This window comes from Neophocaena asiaeorientalis, unplaced genomic scaffold (assembly GCF_003031525.2).
Source record: "Neophocaena asiaeorientalis asiaeorientalis breed wild unplaced genomic scaffold, Neophocaena_asiaeorientalis_V1.1 scaffold171, whole genome shotgun sequence".
NCBI classification, from domain to species: domain Eukaryota; kingdom Metazoa; phylum Chordata; class Mammalia; order Artiodactyla; family Phocoenidae; genus Neophocaena; species Neophocaena asiaeorientalis.
In genome coordinates, this window is record NW_020174013.1 from 6,755,754 (window position 1) to 6,779,812 (window position 24,059).

General features: G+C 49.9%; 2 protein-coding genes across 5 annotated transcripts in view; both read right to left on the minus strand.

The window, feature by feature from the left end:
* Positions 1 to 827: 827 nt before the first annotated feature.
* ZFP36L2 (ZFP36 like 2 zinc finger CCCH-type) lies at positions 828 to 5,066 on the minus strand. Its single transcript, XM_024753511.1, has 2 exons — positions 4,740 to 5,066; positions 828 to 4,208 (listed from the first exon to the last, which is right to left on the minus strand). Exons 1-2 carry the CDS (start codon positions 4,788 to 4,790, stop codon positions 2,781 to 2,783), a joined length of 1,479 nt encoding a protein of 492 aa, XP_024609279.1. The 5' UTR covers positions 4,791 to 5,066; the 3' UTR covers positions 828 to 2,780.
* Positions 5,067 to 8,229: 3,163 nt separating this feature from the next.
* Positions 8,230 to 24,059, minus strand: part of THADA (THADA armadillo repeat containing) — a 307,233-nt gene continuing 291,403 nt past the window's right edge. For 3 of the 4 annotated variants that reach the window (XM_024753497.1, XM_024753498.1, XM_024753495.1), the window contains 2 exons: positions 10,412 to 10,581; positions 8,967 to 9,359 (listed from right to left, as the gene is read on the minus strand). In XM_024753497.1, coding sequence (XP_024609265.1) covers positions 8,967 to 9,359; positions 10,412 to 10,581 — 563 coding nt within the window. Of the gene's footprint in view, positions 9,360 to 10,411; positions 10,582 to 24,059 lie in introns of all 4 variants that reach the window. The other variant, XM_024753496.1, reaches the window with a different exon arrangement.

A 24,059-nucleotide genomic window follows, 5' to 3' on the forward strand; every position in this document is an offset into this window, starting at 1 on the left:
TTTACACCAGGGAAGCCCTATGAGCCACCTTTTTAATTTCTAAAGTGATTGCAGGAAAGAACCATACTAAGGTTTTGTTCAATTGTGTGAGAAGCAGCAGACAGACTGATGCTTTTTTTTTTTTTCCCTTCCTTTTTTCCAGACCTGGGTTGGATTTGCTTTCTGGCCGCTTACAGTTGTCTCAAGCACAGACACTAAGCCTTTTGCATAAATAACGTGTGTGCTCACTCCCAGAGGAAGCCGTCCACATAAACATTACCCTGATGTAAGTTTAACCTGTTTCATCTTCCTTCTCTTTCTGTCCTCTGTGGACAAGGACACAACCAGGATTTCCAAAGTCCAGGCCAAACCCTGGTTCTCCGGCCCAGGAAAGGCTGGGCCTAAGCCCCCATCCCCAGTTCAGCCAAGGGCTGGCAAGACCCTCCTCACCCAAGCAGTTTGGTTCCCTGTGCGTCGCAGTGGGAAAAAAAAAAAAAATCAGACCTTCAGCTGCCACTGCAGACACGTGATCTGCTTGGTGACTCACAGGCAGGCCCCATGCCTCAGGCCTCCCAACCAGGCCCAGCCACCAGTCAGCCAACACGGGGATGCATCTTATTACCAAAGAGAACAGCTAACTAATGCCCTTGACGGTCCAAATTACTCTTTCCGCTAAAAGAACTTGTATATAAAATATATAGGGGGACAGGCTCTTCTGAACTCTGGCTCTGCCAGCTCTCTAAACCCTAGCCCCCAATCTCTCTAAGACCTGGGTAATGCCTGACAGCGGTGAGAAGGTACAAAGCTAGACACTCCCATTTAAAAAAGGAAGCTATCTTACACAGCAATACCTTCTTTTCCCAAAAGTTTTATTGGGGGAAAACTACAAAACATTTACAGTACAATGTTTACAGTCACAATTTGTAGTGAACTGATTCCCCAAATATATTACAACTCAGGTTGACTTAACCTTGTTACATTCAAATACCTACTTCTGTCAAAGTAGTCCAGAATACATACATACATAGTGCTCCAACTGTACCTACGTACAAACAAACTACATCTACTGCTCATTCATCCGCTGTCCAGGAAAGCATTCCTGCCTTTCCACACGGGGAAAAAAAAAAAAAGTACAAGTTTTGGAATTTTCTGTAATTAAACAAGGCATATTCATGTACTACATACCATTTTAGCACTAAGAGGTGGCCTCTTCACTTTATAGCTATATAAAAAAAAGTGGTAAAAATCTTTTCCTTTTGTGCAGTTGAACCCATCCTACATTCAAATTCTCTCAAGCACTAATAGACAAAATACTTATTTGGTTGAGGAAGATTTAAGGCAAGTTCTGGCCCTTCCAAAGGCACTGTGAGATTACCCTCCCCCCCCATTATTGCTACATGTCTTTATATGCAGAGTATGTCACAGTAGAACTGGTGGATAAGCAAACAAAAACCATTTTCTGCTGATTTATAAAGATGGAATGAGAAAAGCATGCCACATGTAAGCCTGATTGCAAAGTATGTGGTCACTTTTTTTCTTTTTAAAGTTGGATGGGCTACAACCATTATACATTCTAAGAAAAACTCACAAGATATTCCTCAAACTACTTCCACAGCATCAAGATAAGATTTCCGTAAAGAAACCATGCAATCTTTCAAAATTTACGTAAACAAGGAAAGAAATTAATGAAATAAATATTACATACAATCTCTTAAATTAAGATTTTTTTTTACTCATTTACAATAAAATAACCAAGTGAAGTTACAAAAGGCATATATTACTGTGAAAAGAACATACACTCCACATTTTGCCGATTAATAATGGCAATCATAATTTAACATAATAAAAGAATATATATCTATTGCTTTCCATCATACTTGATAAATACAGTATGAACAAAATTTTCAATGTATACTTTTCACAAGATAATAAATAAGTTAAATAGTTTTTTCATATTGAGTTGTGGTGCAGTGGTGCGAATCAACTCAAAACAGCTAAAAATTCAGCAGTTATTCCCCAACAATTACAAACTAAGCTCTGCCCAAGGCTTCCAGAAAGAGCAGACAAAACGGTTCTAACTTAAACATCCACTAAGCGGTGGCAATGAAACCAGGAACCAGTATGAAACTTTGGAATGCAAGGTTTTTTTTTTTTCCAGACATATATAACTTTGTTAAAAAACAAAAAACACCTATGGAGCTGAGGTCTACTATCAAGGCATATTCTTGGCAGAATATTGGATTCTAAAAGCTTATAGGTTTAGCAAGGTGTTGGTTGGCTTGTTTGTTTACACTGGTCTGAGACAATTAGGAACCTCCCTCAAGATAAGAGTCCCCACATCTGGACTGTAACTAATGCTTTGCAAGTGAAGATATGGAATGGTGGTTGGTAGCTGCTGGTGCCGGGTTGATTTTTCCTAAAGTCCCAAACTCATTGGAGACCTAAAAAAGTTTGTGTTTGGTTTTTGTTCTATTCGCATCACAACTGCTCTGTTGTGAATATTTTGTTCAATACAAAAAGTTCGTAGGCTTTTTTTCGCTCAACAAGAATGAAACTTCGTAATAATAATAAAAATAATAATAAACAAAACAAGAGGAAACCGAAAGGGGAGGGTGGGGGCCCCTCCCGGCACACAAGTTCGAGTCCAAGTGCTCGGTGCGGCCTGCAGTCTGCTTGTGGCCGAAGTCAGCCCCCCACACTCCCGAGCCTCCCTGCCCCTAGCAGGGGCGCGACTGCAGGGGCGCCCTCCAACACCCCCAGAACGACCTTCCCTTCCTCCTCCTCACTAGCGCCCTCTTGCCTCAGTCGTCGGAGATGGAGAGGCGGCTGAAGATGGGCAGGCGGCGGCCGGGGTCGAGGCTGGGGGACTCAGAGCCGCTGAGGCTGCCCGAACTCAGGGAGCCGCTCAAGTAGCTGTCGCGGTCAGACAGTGAGTCCGGGGGACTAGGGGGCGCGTCGAACACGGGCGACTCGGACAGGCGGCGTGGCAGCTGGAAGCTGAAGGGCGGCGAGGGCGGCGCGGCGGCGCTGGCAGGGAGGGGCGCACTGGGCGGCGCCGGGGGCTGCGCGGGGGGCACTAGGCCCTGCTGCTGCTGCTGGCTGCGATAGTAGGCGGCGGCCGCCACGGCGGCGAAGTTGTGGGTCTGGATGGCGAGAGGTGTGATGAGGCTGCTCAGCTCCGGGCCGAAGGCGAAGGCGTTGTTGGCGCACGAGGCCGAAGAGCAGGTGGCGCAGGGCGCGCCCGGCGCGAGCAGGTCCTCGGCGCCCCCGGTGCCGTACAGCAGCGCGGCCGCGGCCGCTGCCGCCGCAGAGGCACAGCACGTCGGGGCGCCCGAGGGCGTGGAAGCAGCCGAGGCCGAGGAGCAAGACGAAGCGGACGAGGAGGAAGACGAAGCCGAGGAGCAGGAGGGTGGCGGCGGCGTGCGCGACGTGGGGCTGTCGAGCAGCAGGGGCGACTCCAGGCCCCCCGGGGGCTGGTGGTGGCCCGACGGGAAGCCCGAGAAGCTGAGGCTGTGGTGCAGCTTGGGCCGCGGCTCCCGCGGGAAGCCCAGGTGCAGCGCGTCGCGGGCGCTGAAGTTGCGCAAGTCCCCAGAGGCACCCCCCGACGGCGCGGGCCGCCGTTCATCGGCGTTGTGGATGAAGTGGCAGCGCGGCCCATAGGGGCAGAAGCCGATGGTGTGGAAGGTGCGGCACAGCTCCGTCTTGTACTTGGGGTGCCGCGTCAGGCTGCGCAGCTCGTGGAAGCCATGCGCGAACTGGCACTTTTCGCCGTACTTGCACGTGCCGCTCTCCTCGAAAGGCCGGCACAGCTCAGTTTTGTAGCGCGTTGAGTTGATCTGGGAGCCGCCTCCCCCCTTCTGCTGCTGCTGCAGGTGGAGGAGGTGCTGGCTGCGCTCGCCGTTGTCGCTGAACGAGCGGTCCCGGAATTTGTTCTCCTTGTTCAGCAGAGCCGTGCCGCCGCCCCCCGACGGCTCCTTGAGGGTGCCGTAGGAGGCCGGCCCGCCCGCCGCCGCGCTGCCGCAGCTGCTGCCGTTAGCTGCGCCCGGGAACTTGGGCGAGCAGCTGCCGGGGCTAGGCGCGGGGTGGGCGAGCGCGTGCAGGTTGCTGGCTGAGTGCCGACGGAGGAAGCCCGGCGTGAAGCCCGAGCTGGGGGCGGCGGCCACGGGTGTCCCCACCGCCTTCTTGTCCAGCATGTTGTTCAGATTGAGGTTGGCCAGGGACTTCTCCGTCTGCCAAAGAGGAGGGTAGCGGGGAAGGCATGAAAAGTGGGAAAAGGAAGAGGAGAGGGATGCGTTGGGGTGAGCTGCAGAAGAACCACTTCCAGCCCTCCAATTCTTTTTTTTTTTCGGATCTCGACTCGGCCCCCAACCTCCACCCCTACACGCGCACAAGAATCAAGTTTGCGTTGGGAAGAGCCGGACTCCCCACCCTAGGCCGCGCTGGGTTGCGACATGTGATCCTCAGTCGTGGGCCGCCGGCCTGGGCGGCGCAAACCCCGTCCGGGAAGCCCCGGGCAAGCGTGGCTGTGGTCGGCTGCGGAGAAACTAAACAGCTACTGCGACTCTCTCCTGCCCTTCCTCCCCGCTGCTTCTCCCCGTCCACAAGGTTCGAGCACACACTGCAAACTCCGGCATTTTTCCCAAGCCCAAAAAGTCAAGGAGGGAAGAGGACCCCCCAAAGTCGAGGACAGAAGGCCAAGCCTGAAAACTCCAAGGGCTTCCTCCTTGCCCGTCCCCTTCCCTCCCTGCTCCTCCGCGTACCTTGCACAAGAAGTCGATATCGTAGAAGGCGGACAGAAGTGTGGTCGACATGTTTCTGGATCCTGTAATGGTCGAAGCTGCAGGCTGGGAGGTCCGGAGGAGCCCTCGGGGCGGCGCGGCCGGGCTTGAGCCACGACGAATAACGGGCGAGGGGCGGGGGAGGGACCGAAAGTTTGCGGGGGGCCAGAAAAGAGGGAGCGGGGGCAGCAGCTTGAACTGGTTTGAGGGTGCCCGGGAGTGCAGAGTGGGGGGAGAGGAGAGTGAAGCTAGAGCGCTCCTCCGCGCCCCGGGGTGCCCGGCCCGCCCCCCCCCCCCCCGGGGCGGCCGGCGCTCCGCGGCCGTAAGATGGGTGCTGCTGGGTGGCGGCGGGAAGGTACGGCTCCACTCCTTTGGGGCTGTACTGCTGGAAATCCCCAGCACATTTAACGTGGCCGGGTTTCTGCAGTCCTGGACGTGTCTTTCCCCGCCCGGTCCTGCTAGGCGAAATTGCGGAGCTTTTATCTCCCACCCTCGGTTTTATACTGGGCGCGGGAATTGCAAAATGCAAGAATATTGCAACCGTCCGCGCGGCCCCGCTGTTTTTGCTAAAGAAGCTCCGGCTGGGGGGCGGGGACTCTGGGCCCGAGTCTGACCGGTAGTGGCTCCATCCCGACTGCACGTGGAGACGCGGTGGGGGTGGGGCCGGAGCGGCCACGCGGGCGGCTGCCAGGGCAGGCAGTCTCGCCCGGAGGAGCCTGGGCCGGTTCCTCCGCCCCTCTTCCCGCCCAGCCTGCAGTAAACAGGGCTTGAGCGCCGAGCCCTGCCGGGCAGGGCTGAGTGTCTGAGGACAAGGCGCTGGCTTTGCTAATCACATCACAAGACCTTGAGCCAGGGCCAAAGGCGCGGAGTGGCGCGGGGCGTCCCGGGCGGGGGAGCCGGCTGGGAGGACGGGAGGAAAGGCCAGGAGAGCCGCGCAGGCATGGAGGCACTTCCCAACGCCTCGTCCGTCTGCTGGTCTGTCCGGCTTTCCCCTGCCCTCCTGGGGGTTGTGGTACAGCTGCCAGCCGAGGCTCCCGCCCGCCGCAGCCTTGGCTTGGCGCGCCCTCCTAGCCCCTTAACTCCCGGGCCGTTGAGGGCGCCGCACCCCGCCTTAACTCGTTGTGGGCTGCGGGCTCCGGCTGAGGCCGACCCGCAGCCAGGCTGGGCTAGGCACCGAGGATGCGCCTGGTGGGCTCGCCCCCGTTTCCTTCTCTTGCCAGCCCCATACCCCAAAAGCCCGCGTTGGGAAATGCTCTTTGCCAACGGCGCCCTCCGGGTACGGGGCAGACACCCCCGCCTAGCGCCCAGTGCAGCTAAGGCCACTGTCAGCCCCACTGGGGCAGATCTGGAGTCCGGTCCAGGACACTTCTCACTCCGCGTCTACGGGTATGCTGCCAAAAAAGCTGGAGCGGGGCCCATGATTTCGCACACCTGGCAGCCTAGGCTGTAATTGGGCCTAAGTTGGAAGGTCCAGTACCCGCCAGGGAAAGAAGCTCCCGAGACCCACGCCCCCTTGCCCAGTTGATCTTGTTTCTGGCTGTTTCCTTGTGCTTACTTCCATTCGGCGGCGCTCATTCCCTCTCTCAGTTACCCTGGGAGGGAATGAGCCAGGCCTGTCACTCAGGAAACCTACTCTTTAGAGTTCAGCTTGCACGCAGAGCCCATTGCTGCACTCCTCACCCACCCAGAGAGCTAGAGTCAGCCTAGGGCTGCAAGGACTTCAGGATCAGAAACATAGGGCTGGAGTTCAGGCCCTGTCCCTTATAAGCCATGTGATTTCAGGCAAATCACAAAATCACTTTGGCACCTGGGTTTCTTTGTAAAACTAAGATAATTCCTGCTTTACTCATCTCTCACCTTTGTCAAGGTGCAAATGAGTTATCTGTTAAGGTTTTTAAAAGATAAGTATACTCCATCTTATTTATTAAAACAAATTGACAAAGCATAAAAATGGAGAAAGCCAGGCCTCTGGAGTATGGCCAGATGGGTGAAGGTCTACAGAATCGTGAATGCAGAGCTGAGGGGTCACCAAATCTTGGACCCTCGAGTTTGGAGCCAAGGGCAGTGACCTCAGAAGAAGTGACTGCTTCACTTTTCCCACCCGCCTATACTGGCCCCTAGACAAGGCTGGGCAACCATGGCTGACACTTACAGCCTAGAATACCCAAGAACCCTGATGCTGTTTTGTTCTTTGTTGAAATGAACCACAGCACAAGAGTCTGAGGATGACCCTGACAGTGGGGTATTCTGAGTTTCCCGTGGGAATGCATCAGGAAAGTGTGAAACAGCAATTTCCCTCACCAGTGCTATTGGAGGTCAGTGACAAGATTTCAGATACAAAAACCAGTGGAAACATGTGTCTCTCCTGTGCTCTCAGGCTGGCTACAACCAGCCAAGATCAAAATCTGGGGTAATTCTCAACAGCTATGACAACACCCACTTTGCAGGCTTGGTAGAAGGACTTTGGAGCTAACGTGTAAACATGCTATGGTACATGCTTTGGTACAGAGTACCTGCTGGTAGAAAATATTTTTATTATTATGTAACTGCTTTTATTTCATTTTAAATGGAGAAAAAAGGAATGCTGGCCTTTTCCAGTGAGCTGGGCTTTGCTGGAGCCGGTTTCATAATTATTCTACCATGGTTATCACCACATTGTGCCAATTCCCTGACTTCTCACCAGCCACGTCTTCTCAGAACAAAAAGAAATGTTCAGTTGGCAACTTTCCATCAAGTGTGGGCTACACAGATGTCTAACCAGGTTATTAATTCAGGATCACAGAAAACACATTTTGAGCTGAGTAGTGCAAAACCACCAGGGAATTTCCTGTCTCTTTAGGGCAAAACTTTGGACACTAAGTTAACTTCTTTCCTTGCTTCTTCCTACACAGACCTTTCTCTATTCTTCTAATAGGCTCTATTTTTTAGTGTTAGGTGGTTTTCTTTCAAAGAGAAACAAATTATATTTGAAATATAAGTCTTTCTGTAGTAGGAAATGATCATATCAAACCCTCTCCCCTCTAAACTGCCCCTCCAGACCCTCAAACATCAATAAAATAATTCTGACTGCTCACCTGAGAAGTATTTAAATGTATTTACAGACCCTAAAAAGCTGGGCCAAGTGTACATAGGATTACTGAAATGGTTCTTTCAGATAACTAGGATGAAAAATGAATGTGGATGAGGCTATGACCCATCCAAGCTATGAATTTCAAGATAACTGTCTTTGGGTAACACTTAACTCTGAAATTATAAATTAAAACTGGTAAACCAGTGGAAAACAAAACTAGCAGCAAAACGTATGCAAGAGCGACACCTGCTGGGTGTCTGAGAAAGAGGGGAGGGCTGGACTTAGAAAAGCAGAAAACCCTTAAGGTTTCCAGGTTAAATCACTGAAATGGATAGAAGTTTTCTGGCATCTTAAATAAGAATCTTCTTGTTACTGCCACCAAGAAAATGACAGTAAACAGTGTAGGCATCAAATAAGTCATTTATTCTGACTCTCCTTTCCCCAGGTTCCTTCTAACAGCCAAGAGTCTATGATTTCACTGGGTGGTGAATCTGTTTTCCTAACAATAGCACAGATACTTTTTATGGTGGGGAGAGGGGGGTAGGAGCTCTTAATGGCTCTTTTAATAATTAGGATGGCATGTGTAGGTCACTGAAGGCTTAAACATGCAGACAGTAAAAACAAAATGATTTGTATGAAGTCGATCCTTAATTCTCCCAGGATTCAACATTTGGAACATATCTCTGCCTTTGCTAAAATCGAATAAAATTTGGAATTCTGACCAAGTGGGCTGTTTGCCAACTAATCCAGCTCCCACCACTAGCCAGAAAAGGGGGGGAAAATCATGTGTTAAGACCCAACTCTGTGTAGTCAATTCAGAGAAAAATGTAGGCCGGCTCTGGTTGGACACTGGAGGTCCTGGGGGATGAAAAAGGCTAATTCAGGCCTGCAGGTGGCCTGCACCTGGGAACAGAGTCAATATTCAACGTGGTAGCCTCACGTCCTACAGTAGCTGCAATAAACGAGGCTGCCTTGAATGACTGAACTGAAGAAAAAGTCCTCTGTAGGACAGAAGACTAGACTCACAGAAGTGGGGGAGTTGTGAAGGGGAGAAGACGCTTAGTTTCTGTTCAAAATTTTCCTGCAGGTTGACTGGGGGAACAATCCACCCTACCCCCAACCCCACAAGTCTTCTTTCTTCAACAAGCCGTTTCTGTTCTTGGAAGAGTTAACTGATTCACTGCTGCAGGAGAGTCCAAAGCCCTGAGAACTGGGGTGTCTTCCCCTTCCTTTCCTTCCAGAAACGCCAGTAACCTCAGGCAAGCCAAAGCCCTTTCCTCCCGAATGCGCAGTCTTGTGAACTCCACCGTCTTCAAAAACTCAGCAGTTGGTGGCAGCTCTCTGAAGAGCTGGGAAAGGAGGTGGCATTGCTCTGACGCTGTCCTCTGAAGATGACAGAGCCTCTCGGGGCTGTGGGGACGCCAGCTGGACTTGGAGAGGAGGCGGAAGAGGTGCTTGTAGAGGTATTTCATGAAGATCAGGGTCTCAGCCCAAAAGTTGACTTCTGTTTTTTCAAACAGGTAGTCTTCCACCTAAGTCCGATGAAAAAGCCAAAAGTCAACCTTACAGGGGATGCTGACTGGCCCCAGTCCAGAGCAGAGTCCTGGCAGATGCAGAAGCAGTGTGTCCCCTCCCCACCTGACAGAGGGCTCACTCTCGCCTGTCAACACCCCTGTACACACAGCACTTGCACCCTTGAAGGTCACCTTCTATCTTCACTCGTACTTCTCCACTGGAGAGAAATTTTTTTCCCCCAGACTTAACATGACCTTTGATAAAGATGTGTTTGTGGTTCTCAGCCAAGATATTTTGGGGGCTTGGTGCTGAAAAGGGGACCTCAACACAGGAGGGGGCCCTAGACCTGAAGGTGCATCTAGAAATCAGAGAGGAGGGAGGAAGGGAGATCTGAGCAGCAAAGAGCAAAGAATTGACAAACATGAGACACCAGTCTCTCAGTATGAAACCAAATTTCTATAATGCTGGGGATTTTCAAGGTCATTTTATCACAGACACTTTATCTTGTCTCCTAATTTCCCATAAACAGGCTGCTTTTTGAACTCTTGGCCTGCCGGGGATGCCAAGAAGGCCAGCTGAGTCAGACAATGGCAGAGAGGAATTTCAGTTCTCAAGACGCTTTTACTGCTTATCTGGGTCCTCAGTTTCCTTATCTGTTGACTGACCCCCACCTGGAGGGGCTCATAGTTTTCTTCAAGCAGCAGAGACCCTGGAAGGACCCTGATTCTCTGGAAGTGTTTCACCTTCAAACCTAACCATGGGGAGCCCCTGGTCACTCCAATGTTGACGAATAAGCATCCTCCATAGTTAAACTCTCAACTTCCAAGGGGCCTCTTCCAAGGGGCTTACCATTGGAACTCCACAGGCCAGCACGAGAGCTGCCCCGGCAGCACCCGCGGGCTGCTGGGGCCACTTGGAGACTCCCTAATTGCTTGCCGCTCTGTAATCTGAGCACCCAGAAGCATGCTTTCAGCAGGCACCTCAGGCCCATGTAAGCCTGGAAGTGCTGCACCCGGTGGGTGTAGGATCATTCCCACCCACCTCCACTGCCCGGACACCCCAGGATTACCTGATGCACGCTCTCCACACAGGCCGTGAGGTCATCACCCTCCCCCAACAGCCATCCTAGCAGGACTGGGAGTCCAGGGGCCAGCTGGTCCCACTGCTGGAGCAGGTCACACAGCACAGCCAGGGCCAGATCCAGTGCGATGGAGGCGTCCACCCGGCAGAAGGCAAATTCTGTGGAAATGAGAGAGGTGAACCATGAATGTGCTGCTCAGGGCCAACTGGGGAGGCTGTGCAGGACTCCAGGAACATTAAAGGCTTCAGGTAAAATCACTGCCAGGGACTTCCCTGGTGGCACAGTGGTTAAGGATCTGCCTGCCAATGCAGCGGGCACGGGTTCGAGCCCTGGTCCAGAAAGATCCTACATGCCACGGAGCAACTAAGCTCGTGCGTGACAACTACTGAGCCTGTGCACTAGAGCCTGCGAGCCACAACTACTGAGCCTGCGTGCTACAACTGCTGAAGCCCATGCACCTAGAGCCCGTGCTGAGCAACGAAGAGAAGCCACCACAGCCATTAATAAATAAATAAATAAATAAATGAAAATTAATTAATTAACTAAAAAAAACCCCAAAAGAATCTGCCTTACCAATGCATGGGATACGGGCTTGATCCCTGGTCCGGAAAGGTCCCACATGCCATGGAGCAGCTAAGCTTGTGCACCACAACTACTGAGCCTGTGCTCTAGAGCCCGGGAGCCACAACTACTGAGCCTGTGTGCCACAACTACTGATGCCTGCACGCCCTAGAGCCCGCACGCTGCAACTACTGTGCCCACGCGCCACAACTACTGGAGCCCGTGCACTCTAGGGCCTGCGTGCCACAACTTTCGAGCCCGCGTGCTGCAGCTACTGAAGCCCGCCCACCTAGAGCCCGTGCTCCGCAAGAAGAGAAGCCACCGCAATGAGAAGCCTGCGCACCGCAACGAAGAGTAGCCACCGCTCGCCACAACTAGAGAAAGCCTGTGCGCAGCAACGAAGACCCAACACAGCCAAAAAAAAAAAAGGAAAATCACTGCCACTAGCCTGGCAGGGAAGCTGGTGGAATAGTGGGATACCCTCACTAAGAGTTATTAATCCATTCCTGAATCCTGCTGTCTGTGCAGCTAGAATGAGTCATAGGCCTGAATCCCACCATTTCCATGCCCTCTATCCCAGTGTGGACAGAAGCACAGCCCCACCTACAAGACTAGACATCTATCTCCCCTCAGCCCTTCTAACTGGAAGGATATCACAAAAGCTTCCCACCCAGCGTCTCCTCTGCAGGCCTGCCGACAACGCCTAAACTCCATTGCTTTGTCCCTTCCTCTGAACCAAATCCCACTGAGCACATAACACATTAACTCTCTAACATCTTAGAGCAGGGCATCAGCAAACTTTTTCTTAAAGGGCCAGAAGGTAAATATTTTAGACTTTGGGAGTCTTACGGTCTCTGACTGAAAGCAGCCATAGACAATATGTAAACAAATGGTTGTGGCTAGGTTCCAATAAAACTTTATGTTACAATAAAATTTGACTTTCATGTAATTTTTGTTTCACAAAATAATATTCTTCTTTTGATTTTTTCCAACCATTTAAAAATGTAAAAGCCGTTGGTAGTTCACAGGCCGCACGGTGACAGGTGGGGGCTGGGATTAGCTCACATTCTGCGGCCCTCTGTTAGCGTGAAGTCGTTTTTCAGAGACTCATTTTCTTAGCTGGCTGGAGGAAGGGCGCTAAAGGAGTCGAATGGGGTGCAGAAAGAGGAAGTGGGTGCCTTGGGGAAACCATTGCTTACTTCACCATTTTGCCTTAGACAGTCCTAAATATGGGTTTGAAGGGAGGCTCAGGGTGTTGACATTTCTGCTAACAACCCCGCGTCTCCCACCCCCAACCCGGAGGAGGCCTGAAACGTAGGACTGAAATCCCACCGCACAGACAATATATCTCTATGGACTCATCCATACACCAATGCTTGTCTTTCAATGACACACTTCTACTGAGACCTCACCTTTCTCAAATCCACATCTCCACTCCAGCCCACAGACCTGTCCGTGACCATTTGGCCCCCAAAGAGACTTGCTCAGCACACAGGGAGAAGCCTCAGAGTCTGGAATGGAAAGCTGAGTTCCCCAGGGCATTGAACCAGGCTTAGTGGACCTATTAGGTGCCATTCCCTAAGCAAGTTCTTCCTCTCCAGTCCTTCAGCATCCTTTGGGCTGGGTATTACCATCCCTACTTCACAGATGAGGAATCCAGGCACAGATACGTTAACTCACTTGCGTACAGTCAGAGAGCTTTAAGTGGCTATAAAGAAACCGGAATTGACAACAAGTTTCATGGTGCATGCAGAGCGCAGATTTGGAGGATTAGCACCAACATTCCAGAGATGTAGGTCTTCCTGGTGAGATAAACAGAGTTGGTGAACCTCCAGCAGGGCCAGCACTACATAGAGCCCGTGACTCACGGAAGCAGCCGAAGGATCAACGTTACTATCCTCAGAGCCCCAAATCAATCCCTCAGGACACCTGCCCCTTAGGCTCTGCAGCCTAGAATCAGGCTTCAAACTGGGAAACAGAAAAAGTTGGGGGGAGGCGTGAAGGTACATTTTAGCTGTCGGTGTGAGCCATGTGTTGGTCCAGCCTTCACCTATAACACAATCTCTACTTTTATCTCTACTGACTCCCCTGTGTAGTTCTCAACTGGTTTAGAGTCTGTATGGGGAAGAGATACCATTAATCGGCATCTTTCAAACCTCAAAGAACTGAAAATACACATGAAGATCAGCATACAATTAAACACATAGCAGATGCTCAAAACATTCCAGTTTATGGCTCTAGAGATCATGAAATCTCTCCCTTTACCCCACTTGATTTGGTTTGAATACTAACACAGGGACTGCCACAAAGAAAGCAAGCAACAAGTTGATAATAACGAACACTTTTCTTCTATTTGAACTCTTATTGCTCCTACCACCAGGAGGGAGGTACCCTTATTTAACAAACAAGGAAGTTGTGCTCACAGAGGTTGGGTAACAGGTCCAAGTTTGCACAGTTAGCAGTGGTGGCACTGAGCTAGGTCTCCCTCAGTCATAGGCCAACCCCCCCGGCAGGGAAGCCATGGAGAAACACTCCCAGTAACCCATGGAGATGAATAAGTCAGACTCAGTTTTATCACTTTTATTCATGAAAAAGAGCTCCCAGCTAAGGGCCATATTTTGAAAAAAAGGGTCAAAGCTCTAAGTCCTCAGTATTGTGGCACCAGCAGCAGGTCAGCTTATCTTGAAATCTTCCAGAAAAACCTGCCCTCTGATTCACCCGTTTTCCCCCCACCCCTTCTTTTTGTCTCCTTAAGGCAAGGACTGAAAGCCCCATAGGGAAGAAAACAGTTTCATCCACCAGCAAAACCAGTGCCTGCAGCTCAGGCAACATTCCTGCTGGGTCCATGAAGAACACTTGGAGGTGACCAGAGATGCCACCAGGAAGGCCAGACTGATGCACCTGCCCCACCCGACACGACACACATCCTCCGTCCTGCACCATTTTGCTGTGCATCATGCTTAGGAAGTGGCAGGAGAGTGACAGGAATGACGGAAGCACAAGAGGAGAGCTGGTGTGTTGGCTGGAAGTGAAATCTACTAGAATTATAACCATCCAAACACTGACCCTGCAAGGTGAGGAGAGATGGGGAAAGGACACTGGGTTGGGGGTGAGGGCAGGATTAGTTGGATTTAGACCTGCTTGAGGGGCCAGATGCACCTCACCAAGTTCCCTCTTTTTCTACCTTGCCCTGGATGAAGATAGCTCAGCCAGAACAGCCCAGATCTCTACTGGCCAAATGCCTTCTGAAGGGGAGGCTGAAGAGTAGGGGGAGGAATTTTTCACCTAACCACGCAGGCCAGCCAAGCTCTCACAGGCCTGCAGGTTCATGGAGGAAGCAAGAAAGCAAGTGACCAAGCAACAAGTGTGTCGGAAGAATCTGTTGTGTGTCCAGAACAGCCAAAACAATCTGGAAAAATACAACAAAACTAGAGGACTCATATTTCCCAATTTCAAAACTGGCATAAGGATAGACATAATATAAATCAATGGAATAGAACTGAGTGTCCAGAAATAAACTCTCACAATTACAGTCAATTGATTTTCGACAAGGGTGTTAAAACAACTGGCTGGGGGCTTCCCTGGTGGCGCGGTGGTTGGGAGTCCACCTGCCGATGCAGGGGACGCGGGATCCCACATGCTGCGGAGCGGCTGGGCCCGTGGGCCATGACCGCTGAGCCTGTGCTCTGCAGCAGGAGAGGCCACAGCGGCGAGAGGCCTGCGTACCGCAAAAAAAAAAAAAAAAGCACAAGCAAAAAAAGTTAAGACTTCATCAAAATTGAAAACTTTTGTACTTCAAAGGACATCATTAAGAATGCAAAAAGACTCACGGAATTGGAGAACATACAAGGGATTTGTATCTAAAATACATAAAAAACTCTTAAAACCCAATAATAAAAAGACAAATAACCCAGTTAAAACCTGTGCAAAGGGTCTGAATAGACATTTCTCCAGAAAAGATATACAAATGACCAATAAGCACATGAAAAGATACTTAGCATCATTAACCATCAGGGAAATACAAATCAAAACCACAATGAGAAACTACTTCATACCTACTAGCATAACTTTAACCAACAAGATAGATACTAAGTTTTTTTTTTATTAGTGGAGTATAATTGCTTTACAATGTTGTGTTAGTTTCTGCTGTACAGTGAAGTGGATCAGCTATATATATACATATATCCCCTCCCCCTTGGACCTCCCTCCCTCCCCCATCCCACCCATCTAGGTCATCACAGAGCACCGAGCTGAGTTCCCTGTGCTATCCATCAGCTTCCCACGAGCTATCTACTTTACACATGGTAGTGTATTTATGTCAAACGTAATCTCCCAGTTCATCCCACTCTCCCCTTCCCTTCCGCGTCCACATGTCCGTTCTCTATGTCTGTGTTTCTATTCCTGCCCTGCAAATAGGTTCATCTGTGCCATTTTTCTAGATTCCACATATATGCGTTAATATATGATACTTGTTTTTCTCTTTCTGACTTACTTCGCTCTGTATGACAGACTCTAGATCCATCCACATCTCTACAAATGACCCAATTTCATTTCTTTTTATGGCTGATGTCCCACTATATATATGTACCACATCTTCTTTATCCATTCATCTGTCGATGGACATTTAGGTTGTTTCCATGTCCTGGCTCTTGTAAATAGTGCTGCAATGAACACTGTGGTACATGACTCTTTTTGAATTCTGGTTCTCTCAGGGTATATGCCCAGTAGTGGGATTGCTGGGTCATATGGTAGTTCTGTTTTTAGTTTTTTAAGGAACCTCCATACTGTTCTCCATAGTGGCTGTATCATTTACATTCCGATCAACAGTGCCAGAGGGGTCCCTTTTCTCTGCATCCTCTCCAGCATTTACTGTTTGTAGATTTTTTGATGATGGCCATCCTGACCAGTGTGAGGTGATACCTCATTGTAGTTTTGATTTGCATTTCTTGAATAATTAGTGATGCTAAGCATCTTTTCATGTGCCTCTTGGCCATCTGTACGTCTTCTTTGGTGAAATGTCTATTTAGGTTGTCTGCCCATTTTTTGATTGGTTTTTTTTTTGGAGATTAATCCTTTGTTCGCTGCTTCATTTGCAAATATTTTCTCCCATTCTGTGGGTTGTCTTTTCGTCTTGTTTATCTGACCAATAAGTACGTGAAAAGATACTTAGCATCATTAACCATCAGGGAAAGACAAATCAAAACCACAATGAGAAACCACTTCATACCTACTAGCATAACTTTAACGAAAAAGATAGATACTAAGTTTTGGTAAAGATGTAAAGAAATTAAAACTCTCATATATTGCTGGTAGGAATGTACAATGGTGCAGCCACTTTGGAAAACAGTCTCAAAGTCTCTCCTGCTCTTAGGCATATAACTAAGAGAAGTAAAAAAACGTATGTCCACACAGAAATGTGTACATGAATGTTAATACGAGCATTATTCATAAAAGCCAGTAAGTGGAAACAACCAAAACGTTCATGAACCAATGAATGCATAAATGAAATGTGGTACATCCATGCAATGGAATATTATTCAGCTATAAAAAGGAACGAAGTATTGATACATGCTACAACACAGATGAACCTTGAAAACATGCTAAGTGAGAGAAGCCAGACACAGAAGACCACATACTGTATGATTCCACTCATACAAAATGTTCAGAACAGGCAAATCATAGAGACAGAAGGTAGACTAGTGGTTGCCAGGGGTTGGAGAATAAGGAATGACTGCTGATAGATACAGTGTTTCCTTTTTTTTTTTTTTTTTTTTTTTTTTTTACTGTACGCGGGCCTCTCACTGTTGGGAGCGGCATGTGGGATCTTCCTGGACCGGGGCACGAACCCGTGTCCCCTGCATCGGCAAGCGGACTCTCAACCACTGCGCCACCAGGGAAGCCCCAGTGTTTCCTTTTGAGTTGATGAAAATGTCCTCGAATCAGGTAGTGGTGATGGTTGTACAACCTTATGAATATACTGAAATTTGTACATATGCACACTTTAATTTGATGTATTTTATGCTATATGCATTACATCTGGGCTGGGGGGCATGGAGAGTGTGGAAGGCTGAAAAATAGCCTCCCAAAAGATATCTATGTCAAGTCCCCGGACCCTGTGAATGTTACTTTACTTGGATAAAGGGTCTTTGGAGACGTGACTAAGTTGAGCCCGATACTGAGATGAGGAGATAATCTTGGATGATCTGGGTGGTCCCTAGATGCCATCACAGTTGTCCTAATAAGAGAGGGGCAGGAGGAGGTTTGACACTAGATGCACATAGGAAGACACACAGAGGAGAAGGTGATGTGAGGACAGAGGCAGAGGCTGGAGTGATGCAAGCACGGAAATGGTGACAGCCTCCAGAAGCTGGAAGAGACAAGGGCCGGATTCTTCCCTAGAGCCTGCAGAGGGAGTGTGGCCCTGCTGACACCTTAATTTCAGACTTCTGGCCTCTAGAACTGTGAGACGATAAATTGGTGGTGTTTTAAACCACCAAGTTTGTGGTCATTTGTTACAGCAGCCACAGGAAACTAATACGGAGGAACCAAGGGTAGGTTGTGGGATTTCTTTTTGGAGTGATGAAAATATTCTAAAATTGTTTGTGCTGATGGTTGCATAAGTCTATGAGTATGATAAAAAACACTGAATCATACTCTTTAAATGGGTGACTTGTATGGTATATCTCAGTAAAACTATTATGTTAAAAAAGAAACTCTGCTATGTGCCCAAGTTAGTTCCAGTTGCTGGGAGGAAGCCTGGCCACAGGGCCTGCCTGGAAAGGAGCCAAATGTCTAGAGCCCTCAAGCTTGCTTGTGGGGTCCAGGCCTCAGGTGCTGGAGGACTCTGCAGAGGTGAATGGTTGGGTCAGAAGGTGGAGAGGAGGCTCGAGAAGACTTCCGGGAGGAGCTGGGACTCTGCCTGGCCCTTTACCATATAGTCAGGAAACAGGTGCTGATGGTCTGCTCTGGGGCTGGTGCTGTGCTAAGTACTGTGGGAAAGCAAAGCAAGTGGCTGACATGTGCTGTCCTCAGGAAGCTGGTGGTCTAGATTGGAAGGTCAGGCTAACACTCAGGCAACAGTAAGGAATCAGGTGCTCCATGGAGTGGTCTGGATCCCAAGAGCTGCAGGAGTCAGGGGAGGGGAGACGTCAGTGCGGGGGAAAAATCGTCTCCTAGACTCTCCCCCACTGGCTACGTAGCTAAGGCAAGCCCCCTCTGGGAGCGCTTCAAGCGGGAAAGGGGTGCTGGCACACACTCATGTCTGTGGGGGACAGTGCAAGGCAGACTGGATCAACACTCAGTCACTTGGAAGCCAGTTGGAAACCCAACAGATGAGCGTTTAGAACTGGTTAATCCTGTGCTTTCCATCCTTGAGAATGAATAACTCGCTTGGATTGCAGTGGAGGGCAGCAGACAAGAGGCTGCAGGGCTGCTGCCGCGTAGACTTCCTCTTGCTACTGCTCCGGCCACATCAGGGCTCTCTTGCCAAGGCGGACCCTGGGGATCAGAAACTCCTACTTGCTCCCCTGCGGTCTTCTTCCCCACCTCCATGAAGAGGCCCACCTTGGGGCTGGGAGCTGAAGTGCAGGCTTCACGCAGTGTGCTGGATCCACTCAAAGTCCCAGCCTGTGTCCCCTAAGAGAAGGGATCATTTCTAGGCAGGTAGACAAGCAAGTCACAGGCTTTGAGGTCATTTTCAACTGTACTGATTAAAACGAAAGTGCCGACACAGATTTTTTCTATGTTGCCAACCTTAGAAACCAATTCAGACCATGGATTAGAAACCTACTGTCTGATTCTAAAGTATCATGGGGGAGATGCCTTCTAGACCAAGGCCATTGGTCAAGCCTCCTTCCCAGTCCTTCCCAAGAGAGGTCAAGTCAGCCCAGGAAATGCTGAGCATTTGTGGGAAATCCCTCAACCCTGCCACCCAACCAACTCTCTGCTCCCCCCACCCATTTACCCATCAATTCAAGCTTTTATCTCCCCACAAGTATTTATCGATCACCAGGTAGGGGGCTGGGAGGGAGGGGGGACTGTGAGAAACATGAGGAAAATTCCAGGCCCTTCTCTCAGAGAGCAGATAGTTTAGTCAGAGGCAAGCTGACACCTATGAAGTGTTAGGAAATAGTCCAAGATGGTGCATGACAGGGACTAATTATACCATTACTAGCAGTAATGAAAGGAGAAAAAAAAAAGTGGAGAGTGGGAGGAGGGAGAGCTTCACGGAGGGGAAACTCGGGCAGGCAGGGGCCAAGCATAGCTGGGATGAAAAGGAGGTGCAGGGAGATTAGACCTGCCTGTTGAAGAGGGGGGTTTGGGGGAGCTGGAGGTGAAGATGGAGGGGCAGACGGCCTAGAGCAGACTTGGGGGGTCAGAGTTGAGTGAGTACAACTGTGCTTTTTTTGTGAGGGAAAATATTTTAAGGTTTCACTAAGCTGTTTCCAGACAACGTCATCACTTCCAGTCTTCTCCACAGATTCCTTCACATCCCCCGCAGCAGGGCAAGAGCCTGTATTTTAACTAGTCATGAGAAACAAGTGTGGAACTGAAGCTTGGTTCAGCTGCTGACTCTGCCATTCAACTCTTGCAGGGTCTCCAGGAACCTCACTGCCTGACCCTCTGACCCTCTACCCCTGCTGACCCTCCACTCCTAGAGCCGAGGCTCTCCGCTCTCCAGGGACCTCGGAGCCAGGGCTCAGAGGTGGGATCTCCAGGCACTGCAGTCAGTGAGAGGATTTCCTAACCCATCAAAGGTCATCATCTCAGACTTACTTTACCATGAAACAGAGCTCCCAGATGACCCTGACCTGAGACAGATGACCCAGAGGAAGGTCTGTCCTAAGGACTGGAGAGAGGTGGCCCCTCCAGCAGCTCTGATGAGCCCAGCAGGAAGTCTGGGTCGGGGAACATGGGTATTCACGATATTAGTCTCTGTTCTTTAGCTGAATGTTTTGAAAATTTCATCAAAGAAGATGCGAATGTGCCAGTCGGTGCTCCCAAGGGCGGCCCAGCAGGCACTGAGACCACTGCCCACGCACTCACGGATCTACGTCGTGCCCTGGATGAGTCAGCCCCTCCCCTCACTCCCTCTTGGCCATGGTACAAAGTCTGGCTGGGAACTCAGACTTCAGCTGGCCCAGGTGGACCCCTCTTCCTCCTCCTACTTCTGTTTCTTCTTTTTGTTTTTTAAGCCCTGAAAACCACTGTATAAAAGACCGTACACGTAGGACTTCCCTGGTGGCGCAGTGGTTAAGAATCTGCCTGCCGATGCAGTGGACACGGGTTCAAGCTCTGGTCCGGGAAGATCCCACATGGTGTGGAGCAACTAAGCCCCGTGCACCACAACTACCGAGCTTGCGCTTTAGAGCCCCGTGAGCCACAACTACTGAACCTGCATGCCACAACTACTGAACCCACACACCTGGAGCCCGTGCTTCACAACAAAGAGAAGCCACCTCAATGAGAATCTCATGCACCGCAACGAAGAGTAGCCCCTGCTCGCCACAACTAGAGAAAGCCCGCACGCAGCAACGAAGATCCAACACAGGCAAAAATAAATAAATAAATAAACTTATTAACAAAACCCAAAAAGACCGTACACATAGAGGCAACCAAACACACACCGGGGCTCCAGGGTTCCCAGGCCCCACGGGACCCAGTGGAAGTACCAGGCAGCAGTGCAAATGGACTGCTGGGTCCTCACACAAGTTTGGTACAGCTCACATGGTTTTCTAAAAATCAGATTTCTCATAAAAATCCAAATGCCTAGCATCTTTGGAAAATTCAGAAAATTAGAACCTGATGTCTCCATGCCTGTGTTTTACTGCGACTTAACAGCTGCTTGGAGCAGAGCAGTGGCCACGCCCTGTAGGAGGCAGCTGTGTGCCCTGTCTGGCCCTACTGCCTCCCACCTCACCCCTGCTGGCATGTGGGCTTGTGGCGCCTACACTAGGGTACCCAGGAGGGCAGCTGGCCTCCAGCCAGCCCCTTACCTGTACAGACGAGAACACTGAGACCCTCGAACAAAGCTCTCTCCTCACATCCCCCCCACTGCTTGCTGGGCCTTCCCTCTCCCTCCACCTCTCACGGCTTTGATTTCCTCATCATTCCTTCTGGGTGATGGATCTTCTTCCTCATCTTGACTTAGCCAGGCCTACTCATCCCTCAGCACCCAACTCAAGTCCTGTGGGCCGGTCTCTCCAGCCCACTGTGACCTGTCTCTGCTCGTACCTGTATTCAATGTGTTCACAGATGGTGAGGAAATGCATTCCATGGCTGAGCCCCATGTCCCTCCTTTTCCTGGGATCACCCATGAGATAGCAGTGGGCACACAGCAGATACCATTCACTTGGCACTTGATTAGAGTCTTGTAGCAAGTGACTTAGGGCTTTGTTGAGTTTCCCCAATGGGAAAACCTCAAGATCGCCAAGAGTCCGGTCACACGTGGAGACAGGATTATTGTTGCCACTTTACATTCAAGGTTGTTGAGGTTTAGAGAACTTACTCTTTCAAGATCACGCAGGTTGTAAGCGGTAGGGCCAGACACAAACCCAGGTACAGGCTTGTCTGACTCCAGAGCCTGTATTCGGGACCATTCTGCTAAGCTACCTATAAATGTTGAATGAAAAGATGGATGGATGAATAAACTGATTATTTCCTGTTTGCTGCCACCCACCTCCCACCCCCGGACTCATTCTTTGTCCTTCTCTATCCTGCTCAGTGCCCCAGGAATTTGATCTCCATGGATCAACCCAGGTTTCCTTGCCACCTGGCTTCTACCTAGATTCTTCTAATAGGGAGGGAACACTGAGATTTTGGAAGGCAGGAAGAGAGAGAAGTTGGGTGTTTCTTTCCTGTATCCTTCCCTGCAAGTTGCCAAGGTTCTGGCAGTGGCTGTAACCCCTAACTCAGCTCCCACTGGGTTCTGTAACCTCAGTCCCTCTGCTCTCAGCTGCAGGGTGCTAGGGGCAGTGGTAGTTTCCTACCGCTGCTGGTCTCTAAGTGCCTCCCTTCACCTGGCAGTTCTCAACCTCGACATGTTACCCCCAGGGGACATCTGCCAATATCTGGAGACATTTTTGGTTGTCACAATTCAGAGGAGGTGGTGCTACTGGCATTGGTGGGTAGAGGCCGGGGATGCTGCTAACCATCCGACAATGCCCAGGACAGTCCCTTCTCCAAAATGTTGACAGTGCAGAGGCTGAGAAACCGTGCTTTAACGCTACCCACAACCTTGCACAACTGCAAAGAGTCCCTTCAGTGAAGTCTCTTGAAGTAAACACATGGAGGGAGGGATGGAGCTCCTCAGTGTTCATCAGGAACCAGAGGCCTGGGTCTCCATCTGGGGCAGAGGAGGAGGCACCCCCTTTTTCTGGAAGGCAATCCCTAGCTTTACCCCCACCAGCTCTCTGGGCAGAGAGGTGACAACAGGTGGAAAGCAGCCATGTGAGATGAACAGCCTGCTACAGAGCCCTTTCTGTCCGGCAGTGGAAAAATTTTCCAGTTCTGGAGGGAAAGGATAAAAAGACCATCATTTGAAATTCTAAAAATACTTGGGGAAAAAAAAATCTTTCAAATATTAGTAATTTGCTTTTTCTTAATTTTCTAGCCACTTTCATATGGAACAAATGATCTGGGTTCCCAAAAGTTCCTGTAGACCCAGCTCCCAAAGACTGAGATCCCCACAGGTATAGTCATGTGCCTGATGAAAACGTTTTTCCTGGTGACCTATCAAGAAACCAGAGATACTGCAGCAAATCCTTTGTTTTCATTCTAAAGAAAAGATATATTTAAAAAAAAACCTTTATTTTTAAGGTTAAAAAAACTATAATTTAAAAAATGTGGGCACACCTCAAATCACTGGGTAAATATATATACGTATATTTCCCCTCCCTCCTGGTTTTAAAAATGGATACAGCCTACACGAATGAAAACAAGTCAGCATTTCCTAAGAGTTAAAAAGTGTGCACTTCTTATTCAGTAGGGCCATACTTCACCAAAAAGGGGTTGATAAATTAAATTACAGCTGGTTAATAGTTCACTTGGCTCAAAGCTTATAAAAATACTTGCATTTGTTCACTTCTAACCACACCAAAGAATAAGAAATGAATTCAAACAAATATCACCCTCAGGCAACAACACTGTGGAAAAGACCTGGTTCTCCTAGAGGCTTGCAATCTGAGGAGGAGGGAGTGGCACCCACCAGCTCTCCACCTTTCCAAGGGACTGCAGTTTTGTGTGCAACACTCCGTCCCATTTCTTGTGGTGACCTCCCAAGGTCGGCGGGGAAGAGTAAGGCACACGTGGACTTTGTCCGTGGCTGTTCCAGAGCAGGATAACCAAGGCGTGCCCCTGGGGCCCTGGTGTGTGAAGAGGCCACAGGGTGATGGATGAGCTGGATCCAGACCAGAGATGCTCTGGATGATAGCGTTGGGCCCACACTTGGCATTCCTCTGTTCAGTGAGGATAAATCACGCCAGCCCTCCCTTCCTGCGCGGGGTGCTAAGGCAGCCTCTTGTCCCCAGATGAGCTGGGCCCTCTCCAGCACTTCCCTTGCACTTGGCCTGCTCCTTGGTGATTTCACTCTGTTGAGCTTCCCAAAGCGGGCAATCACCTCCACCTCTTCGTGGAAACTGAGCGCCTTGTGCACTTTATTCCTCTCTGCATGGTCACCCACCCCAAAATGCTCCTCCTGGAAGGGGCAATCTGACCCCTCTCCCCCTGCCCCTGCCCAGTGAGCCAGTGAGGGCAGGCAGGAGAGCCTTTGATGGAGATGGGGTACAATGAGGATGCCTATAGATTGGGAAGCCCTCTTGGGGGCGGGGGGAAGCTGGGCAAACTGAGATTGCTTCCTCCATCAGCCTCTTCTTCCTCTGCCTGGGCAGAGTTCAGCAGCTCTGCAGGCACATTCCACGTTCCTTATTCACCGGCTTGGATCTTGCAATTTCTCTTTTCCCTTTCCTTGAAGTCACTCTAGATTTCTTTAGTTGATTTCACTATTGGAATTTCTTTCTCTTACAGGGAATTTCTTCTCAGCCTGAGCTCTTAGGACTGACCAGCTCCTTCTGAGTTC